Below are 9,220 nucleotides of genomic sequence, written 5' to 3'. Positions count from 1 at the left end.
CAGGGAAGTAGTGCCCACCAACACCTCCGTAGATGTTCTGAGGATGAACGACCTTGTCCTTGCACTTCAGCATCCGAGCTCCCTCAACATCGACGTTGCATGCAAGAGACAGGCACAAGAGCAATGCTTAGCAAACAAGTGACGACGATGATCTCTTCTTCTCCGTAGTAGTGTTGATGTTGCGGTTTATGAGACTAGTGAACGAGGGTTGGTGGCATTGTGTATCTGATTGAGCGTGCGACGTGAGCAATTTGCTTCAGAAGAAAGGACTTAACATGGCCCCTGTTTATGTAGTAGTGTCTTGGCATTCTAATTCAAGGAAGAGAGGATATCTTCAAAAACGTCATGGTTGGGGCCCTTTTTCAAGAATAACGACGTTCGTTCATTTGGAAATCAAGGGTTGTGCCAAAATTAATGAACTTAGTCTCTCAACTATATATTTTCAAGTGGCCCAAAGGGTTTATATACATTCTTTGACAAAGTACATTTGTTTTGCTGAAAATGAATGACTCAGAAAATATTTTTCTAAAAATAATCTCTTCTATCACTTATAGAAATGAACAAACGAAAAATATTATCGATCTACGAAATGTTTAGACAATTTTTTCCTTGGCACCTTGGACCTTCTTCTGTTTGGTAATATAGGCATAGATTCTCATGCTAAACTCAATTAAGGGGGGTCTGCACTAAGCACTTGGCCTCAAGCTGATTATGATGACCACAAATTCTATTGTAAATGACTGTGGTTGCTGGGTTATTCTAAAATCAGAATATCGAAGCACAAGAGACAGTAGTGACAGAGATCTTAAGAACAAAACCTTCCTCTTTGGACAGAGAACGTGGATTCTAGGATCCATCTGCCAGACCCTTCTTCATTTAGTTATTCTGTCTTCCTGTTTCTCTGTCATATATTGGCTCTTCTTTTCATGTGTGTTTTTCTTTATGCTAACATTGAAAAATTAAGTTCACCTTTCACTAGTATGAAACTGGGTCAATCTCTATGGTTTCTGCATGAAACTTTTTGTCTTCTTTGGCAAGACGAGTACGTGCTTTAACTAGTAAGATGTTGTGAGCATGAAGAAGAGACGAGTAGAATGTTTGTGAAAAGAAACAGTCCCCAGGATTTTGCAGTATATTGTGCATTAGGTAGAGATCCTATTCATCAACACTTATTCGATTGGAAACTCTGTCGATGCTCCCATTTGATGGCTTATTTGAATAAAATTGTAGTTCTTGACGTATTTCTATCTTTTCTCCTTTTCCTTGTTTTTTATGATCTCTTCTTGGTCAAGGTCGAATCCCGCAGATGTCCTTTTGTGGGCTGGGGAGCAAATTATGACAGGACATCCTCGGTGGAAGTGAGGATATCTCCCTGGGGCTCCTCAGTCCTCTTCTTGCTAGCGAATTAAAAGAAAATAAGTGATTGTCTTGTTCTTTTCAGCCATTTCAGTGTGGTTTCTGTTTGCTTTAGTTTTTAATAGGGTGTTTAATGTCATTTCAAATGTCGCAACTTCGTGTTGGAAGCTCGGAGAGAGGGTCATCACCAGCCGTGCAGCTAAGCTTGGACCTCTTCTTCATGGAGTAGTACAATCCAGTGGCACCACTGTGAACGATTACTCTCCTGTTGTGGCTTCTGTATGTGAAAATGAGTCAACTATGGAGAATAATCATGCTAATGGTTTTTCACAACCAGTGGCGCGTCTCTTGATCTTTATAGGACCCCATCCTTTCTGTTTAGGCTGAGCTCAATCGTATTGCTTCTGACTTTCCATCCTTCCATTGAATAAGTTTCTAGATGAAATGAACTTCGATGCCCACCTTTTATTGTCTTCTCCTATAAAGATTTTTCCATAGACTATGATAAGCTGCTAAAATTTTTTGAAAGTTTCACTCTGGCTAATCCATGTCATTGCTGTTCTCTTGGATGGTGTATATACAATGCTTTGCCATACGAAAGCTAATTCTTGCTTTCTTGAAGTTGTCTTACTTCATGTCTAGCTTTGCTCATCTTTCTGTCGTTCATGTATCAATTCCCTCCGTACTAAACTGATTGGGACAATAGCGAGTAGTGAGATGAACCTTGCTTCAGGTCTTTGGCATGGTTGATGATGATTGTATATGTTGCTACATTATTGGACTATTTCGATTTTGAGGTTTTGCTATGACATACTAGGTGGATGTATGAGCCAGAAAAGACTTCAGATGAAAAAAAAAATAAAGAAGGTAAAAGACTTTAGATCAATAAAAATAGAAGTTCAATAGAGAAGCATTTCACAGCGTACCTTTCTCCAGCACATCCCTCCATGGTTTGGCTGTTAACAATAAACCCCTCATGCAATACAGTTTTCTTTCTACTTCTCCATTCCAGTTGGCTTTCTCTCTATATCTGTTAATCCTTCCGTTTGTTTTCTTTTCCCCTTGGCTGAACTGAACCTATTAAATAGCTGAACAGAACCATTTTTCTCACATTCAAAAGCCTTTCCCTCAGGTGGCTCATGGGGTCGTTTGTTCCTCTGGAGAAGTTGTTCCTGATCTGGATAGTGTTCCTGGATCGAACACGAGTGATGCTGCTGCCTTCTTTTCTCCAGTGATACTGTTCCTGTTGCTAAAACTAGCACAGACAAGGCTGATTCTGCAGATTCCAAGGGTCCAATTAAGCTGGAAACGGACTTAGAGGCACCTTCCAAAGAAAAGGGAATGGAAACCAAACAAGTTGATGAACCCTGACGAAGGGCACAGCCTCTCTTGGCCATATTTAGACTTAAGAGAGGCAAAAATCCGGTTGTAGAAGGGTCCTTGGGAATGGACATGGATCTTTGAGCTGCCTCTTAAATTTCTTCGAGAAAGAGAAGACTACAGCAAAAGGCGAATGTCGAGCCAGATGCAAGTGAGAGCAGCGTCGCTCGGGATGAGGAAGCTCTGGTACCAGGTGATCTAGCCATGGTGGGGGGAAGGATGAGCAATTTTAACGATGCCTTATCAGAGGTACATTTGTAATTTTTGCAGTATAATCTGATTATGTTAATTGGTACGATGCTATACTTTTATTATCTTTTCTATTTGACAAAGTCTTCCTTTCTTTCGTATCAAAAAAGTTTCCATTGAACATTTCTGATACTCTGACCAAAAACATAAAATAAAATGAAACATTTCTGAGACAATCATCAAGCAGTATCGGAAGTGCTTCTCTTTTTCTTTTTGCTGTTAGCATCGTCTCTCTCAATGATTTGCCGTTTTTCCAAGTCAGAAACAGAATCCATCAAGATAATCACATGTCTAAATAAACCGAAACCATTCTCACTTATCCTTGCAACAGACAGAAGCTCACCATGTGACATGCTTCCTAGGCCTCTCCCCTGGATCTCCAGCGAACTAGCATGTACAAACATACCGGGGAAGACACTGAAAGTTGGCAATCATACAAATGTAACGCCGGAAAATAGATGTGTCGGGACTGACAAGTAACTAATTAAATCCAATATCTAACGCACTGGACTTCTTCTGACCGTCGGGATCGCATCAATATCTGCATCTTTGGGGCAGTCAACCCCTCAACATTATCCAGTGCTGCCTCAACCAAGAAACATATGGTCTCTGCTACAGAACACCTAAGGAGGATATCTGGCCTGTGGGTAACTCCTCAGCACTTTGATAATTCATCGAGACTCCCAGTCCTTCAATTTCTTGCTTCCTTTGGGTTTCTCTATGGGAGCATTCAGTCCGGCCATCTTCGCATTGTACTTCGCCCTGAGAGGGTCATTGTAGGTCCAACTGCATCACAAGCAAACATCAAATTAAGTTCCTCCTATCGTCATCCTGAATCCGTAATAAATTGTTAACTCTTTGAACTTCCTGTCCCAGGTAACATACTGGAAACAAGACGGAATACCATGTTCATAGAAAGATGGCATCAATAGAATCAAAACAAACTTCTCTATGGATTAATGATTTTTCAAATGTCCAGACCGAATAAAGGCACTTCTTTTCTTCCATGAAGGACTCAGGAATGAGAAATGAGTTCTCGCATACAATTCCACTCGAACAACATTCTAAAACCTGAATATTCTGTAACAAAATTAAGCAGACCAATGAGTAAATTCACCATGTGTCATATCAACAGCTGCAAGTTATTTCATAAAACAATGACAATATAAATTAATGATCACAACAAGCATAATGTCCAGTTAACATTGTTGTAAACACCCTCCATAGCCATCAAATTACTATTAATGCACTTCAATCTCAATTATGCAAACAAGAGAGAAGCACACAAGGTGCGGATGCATAAGGAAGAGAAATAGGAGAGCTGTATCAGAGTGAAAAAATCAATAGATAAGTAAGACTTACGGATTGTTCCAATCAGTTGTATCTTCATTAACAAGATGAGTCCACTTCGTCCTTCCACTCCGACCAAAGTGCTTGACTTGCATGACTTTCGGCAAAATAGTTTTATCCATTTTATCCTCGCCAGTTGGAGCAGAGAAATCACGGCTGTAAATGTAATCCGATCCAGCTGTTCCAGCATGGTCATCGACTTCTGACTGGAAGAAGGCACCCTTGTGGTAATACTTCTGCATGAACCTCCATTTCTGCTTTGGTGCCGAAGAAGGTCTGGGATTCTTCCTTTCCCACTCCCTCCTTTCCTCCTCTGTCATGTTTCTCACCTTCTCAATCTCTTCCTTTGCCTTTAACATTGCTTCACGGTCCTCTCTATCCCTCTTGATCCTTGCAATCTCTCTTGCTTTCCAAGCTTCATACTCTTCAGCCTCATTGAGCTCATCATCAGTTTCCACGTCAGCGATGTTCGCCTCCATTTCCAGATTCTTTTGGATTTCTTCGTCTTTTCGGATCTCCTCAACCACAATCTGCTTCGTCTCCACCTTTCTCTCCTCTTGTCTCCTCTTCATTAGCTCCTCAATGGCTCTTTCTTCCGCCTCAAGCCGCTGTCTTTCAGCTATAGTATCCCTCTCCGACTTAACGACAAAGACTGGCTTCACCATGGCAATACCTTTCGTCTCTTCTTCTGAGTCCGTCTCATACTCAGATTCCTCTTCTTCCTCCTCCTCTTCCTCCTCCTCCTCCTCTTCAGGAAGGAGTGCTGCCTCTTCCTGTTCCCTCAGAAGCAACTTCTCCCTTATCTTTCTTCTCCGTTCTTCTAAAGCCTCTGCATCCTCTTCTTCTGCTTCCAGACCCTCCTGTCTTCTGTTTTCCTCTTCAATGGTAGAAACAATCTCAGCTTGTCGAATGCGACGATGATCAGCTCTGATTTCATCACGGTTATCTATCCTGCTCTCCGCCAAACGCCGCAACCTGGGATCATCTTTCTTGCCAATACCTGAATCTTCATGAGCAGGAAAAGCTTTCTCCAGGGCAACTGCCCTTGCCATCCTGATATCCCCATCTTCATCAGCTTCATCTGCCCACTCAGGAACTTTACCGGGCCAATACCGTTTGACCTTAGTCTGTCCAATTTTACCCCTAAGTTTATCCCTTACGGCAATTACAGAGTCACTCACTCCCGCTGTCACCGACATTGTTGTGTATGTTGTATGGCACAAAATGAATGAGGAAAAAAAAAATTATGACCAGCAGACCACTTTGTGCTATTACTCCCTCCAGGACCAAGTTATGCCGCAATTAGAGCTGTTCTGTGCACAATGAAAGAGAAAATATGTAAATATCCAGGGGATAATTCAGTATGCAAACCTTATTTCCCTCCAGGGGGAGGGGCTATCCAAATCCTAATGCGAGTAAGAAAAACTGGAATACCCAAAACTAAATCAAAGGTCAGTCGTGCATTTATAATTTAGAAGCAGTTAGCACGCCGTTCAACTACATTTAGATCCGATCGATGCACCAATCAGATCAGGTGCAGACTCATCGAGCTATCCACAAGTCGTTTGGACTCTATTAGGGAAGCAAGAATGCATTTATTTGCCAATACAGTCATTTAGCGACCATGCACTTAGTTCAACCTCACACATGCGTGTGCATGCGTGTTTTGCCAAACTAGCTTCCCTTATAATGTATTTCAACTCCAGAAAGAAGTCAGAATTTTCCTGTGGCAACAGATGCAAGTGCCAACCGGTCGCTTGATGAGCTAGGACTGCTAGATCTATCAGGGCTCCAGTTCGAGGGCTTCTGCTCCGACGCCGGCGATGTTAATCATCAGAATGTCAGTGATGACAACGAATGCGCAGCTCCGAAACAACTGCAGTTCTCGAGAACAAATCTTTCCCAGCAGAGAAGTATTCCCTTCCCAGAATTACAGCAGCTCTTCCACGTATATAACTATCAGGGAGCAGGGGGCCCTTCTCAAAAGGGCAAGTGCATGAAAGCATCACGAATCCTAAAGATGCAAAGTCCTCCCCTTTCGTTAAAAGATGTGCACAACTACAATCAACAACGGGGTTACCCAAATTGCCTGCGAACCCGCCACTCGCAAGCATTCAACCCAGCTATTTGTTATCGAAGGAAGGCATGGAAGAAAAACGATCGAAACCCTAGATCAGGGGAAGAAGGCAAGAGCTAACTCAAGTGCAGGGGCGGGCAAACTATCAATTTTTTAGGATTTTAAGAGCATTGCGAGCTGGAATCTGAGGCAAAATTGGGATCATTTCTCAAGACAAGCAACTTGGCGATTAGGGCTGCTAAACCAACGATCGGCATTACCATTCAACGATTAATGCCACAAGCAATTCATGAAGCATAAAGAAGAATCGAAGAGCATCCCAGAAACCCTAGCATCGGCGTCATCGGTAAAAACCGCCGCTTGACAAACATCATCGTCGGTAATCGTCGGAATGATTCGAACTCTTTACAAAATTTCGGAAAAGTCGAGATTTTTACCTGATACCAGGGATGGCGGATGCTCTCCCTGCAATCGGCGGCGCAACGGAGCGAGAGAGAGAAAGAGAAATGGGGGCTCAGGAGAAGAAGTTCAAATCGAAGTTCGTGCTGCGGAAGCCATGGATGAACTGCTCGACCTCGCTGCGCTGCTTGTCATCGTTTTCTTCTTCTTCGCAAGCCACCAGCGGAGGTAAATCTTCACCCCGTTGCTGTCTGCTTCAGGCCCAATTGTGGCCCAACAGTAGTAGGCCCATTAGAATCAAGGTGTCTCGGCCCAATTACGTGATTGAAGTGGGGGGCCAAGCTTAAGCTTACTTTAATCCCTTTTTTATCTTCTTCTTTTTTTCTTTAAATTTCTCCTTTTTTTATTACTCAAGGAAAATTGCTCCTTCACTTGCGTGCAATATAAGGATAATGATGAAGAGTTTAAGGGATGAAAGAGAATTGCCCGCGGATATTATAGTAGTTCAGCTTATTACAAGCCTACGTCCATTCGTCCATAGTAATGGTCTACTGGCTAGATTTCACTAGTTAATTCATGAGAGGTTACAAAATTTGAGTATTCACTTCTCAAGGGTGTGTGATTGACTGCTCTAACTCACACAATTGCTCTAACAATTGCCTCTCAAATATTACAATTGTAGCATACAGAGACATGTAACGTGAAAGCTCTCTTGAACTTTGGAATTTCAAGTTCACGATCTTGATTTTTTCTTCCACACCAAAATCTCCTTTTATATTCCTCCAAATCCAATCTAGTTGTTGGACAGTCTTTAGAGTATCATTCTCCAATCAATCCATTGGAAATGCATGTTTTAAAAAGATTAAGTAGCCATTAAGTCATGAGATCAAAATCTTCCATCAATTCAATCGCCCATACAATTGAGCTAGGTTTCCATAAATAGAGTTATTCGTTTGAAAAGAATATCTTGTCTTTGGATGATTGTCAATAAATAAAATATTCTTTGCTTTTTGTCCGTTTGTTGCAAAACAATCTTTAAAATTGATAAATAATCAACACTTTCTACAAAAGAAATCCAAGTGAAATCACTAGCCATTGTGATATACGTGGTTTTTTAGTCTAATTAGACTTCTTGATCAAATGATATTGTTTGAGTTGGAATATTTCCCGAGTTTAAATGGTCTTCTCATAGAATCTAAAGATGCCCAACATCTTGTCAATATTCACAAGCAAGCTCTGCTAATATCCTCATATTACTCTAATGATATCCATCCATTTATGAAGTCCACAAAGTAAATTATTCAGAACTTCAGACATACAATCCAAATGACAATAACTAGAGTCCGAATACCATTTCTTCATGAATATCACCTAAATAATATTTCGTTAGATTCAATAGATACTTATGAAAGGTTTTGTCACTCTTCAAAACATATTAAGAAGTTTTCTCAACAGTGTGTAGGGCTCAAGATTGATGAGCTTTCAAGGGCAAAGGCGGTCACCACAATGAATGATTGAAGAGAACTCAATTGCCTATTCATGCCTCACCATATGTAGCAATTTCATTGTTGCATAAGGAAGAACATGGCTCTTTTTTGGGTCCTCAACTCATGGCTGCATAATGAATAACTACGGTGACGCATTTTGGTTAAGGCTGGGCTCGTTTATGCAATCATTTAAACTTATGATTTGATGGTTTGAACCAAGGATTGAACTTGAACCATGAGCAACCATCATTCAGTTCTTGCTCAATTTACTTTGTAGCCCATGTTTGGCTGAATTGCGTTCATGTAATCTAATGGTTGTGCATAAAAGCTTTTGCATAGCTTGATTCTACGTTTGAAAATTTTGACTGCTTTATAGTGCAACACGTAGAAACCAACTAATCTCTTTCTGGATGAAACGTAAATGTGAGGAGTACTTCTTTCTTTTGACTCTGGAAGAAAAGAAGAAAAAGTGCAATTGTGTTGTTTTTGAAGCTAGCCTATCATTTGATTTCCGAAGAGAAATTTATCAACTTGAATTAAAGTAATATGCCAAGATGGAAAGTGTCATGGCTAGAACTATCACATGGAGGAGGGGTGGATAGGTTATATAAACAATTAAAGCATAATTTGAAACAACCAAAGTCAAAGTCTAATAAAAAACTTCGTAGTGATCAAATCTTCTGCAACATCTTATGAAGAACTATGTAATGATCAGACTTTACCATGTGCAATAAATTGAATAAATGAGAGATTAAAGGATAGAGAAAATTGCACACAACAATAATAGTGGTTCAGCTTTTGTAAGCCTACATCCACTCTCCCGCGCTATAGCCTATTAGTTAGATTCTACAATGAAGAACCGATAAGAGGTTATAAGATCTAAACTCTGAACACTTGAGCTCAAGTGTATAACTCCTCACAC

At 40.8% G+C, this 9,220-nt stretch overlaps 1 protein-coding gene across 2 annotated transcripts; it reads right to left on the bottom strand.

Annotated features, from left to right (window-relative positions):
• Nucleotides 1–3,246: 3,246 nt before the first annotated feature.
• On the bottom strand, nucleotides 3,247–7,014 carry LOC104444448 (microfibrillar-associated protein 1). Of its 2 annotated transcripts, none has more exons than XM_010058117.3 (3): nucleotides 6,850–7,014; nucleotides 4,348–5,648; nucleotides 3,247–3,771 (listed from the first exon to the last, which is right to left on the bottom strand). In XM_010058117.3, the coding sequence occupies exons 2-3, from the start codon at nucleotides 5,532–5,534 to the stop codon at nucleotides 3,657–3,659; spliced, it is 1,302 nt and encodes a 433-aa protein (XP_010056419.2). In that variant the 5' UTR covers nucleotides 5,535–5,648; nucleotides 6,850–7,014; the 3' UTR covers nucleotides 3,247–3,656. The 2 variants fall into 2 exon arrangements, with proteins under 2 accessions (XP_010056419.2, XP_010056421.2); XM_010058119.3 differs by having other exon boundaries at nucleotides 4,348–5,643.
• Between the last annotated feature and the right edge of the window lie 2,206 nt (nucleotides 7,015–9,220).

This window comes from Eucalyptus grandis, chromosome 5 (assembly GCF_016545825.1).
Source record: "Eucalyptus grandis isolate ANBG69807.140 chromosome 5, ASM1654582v1, whole genome shotgun sequence".
Lineage (NCBI taxonomy): Eukaryota > Viridiplantae > Streptophyta > Magnoliopsida > Myrtales > Myrtaceae > Eucalyptus > Eucalyptus grandis.
The sequence above is the reverse complement of the archived record's forward strand: the minus strand, read 5'-3'. Positions and strand labels throughout refer to the sequence as shown.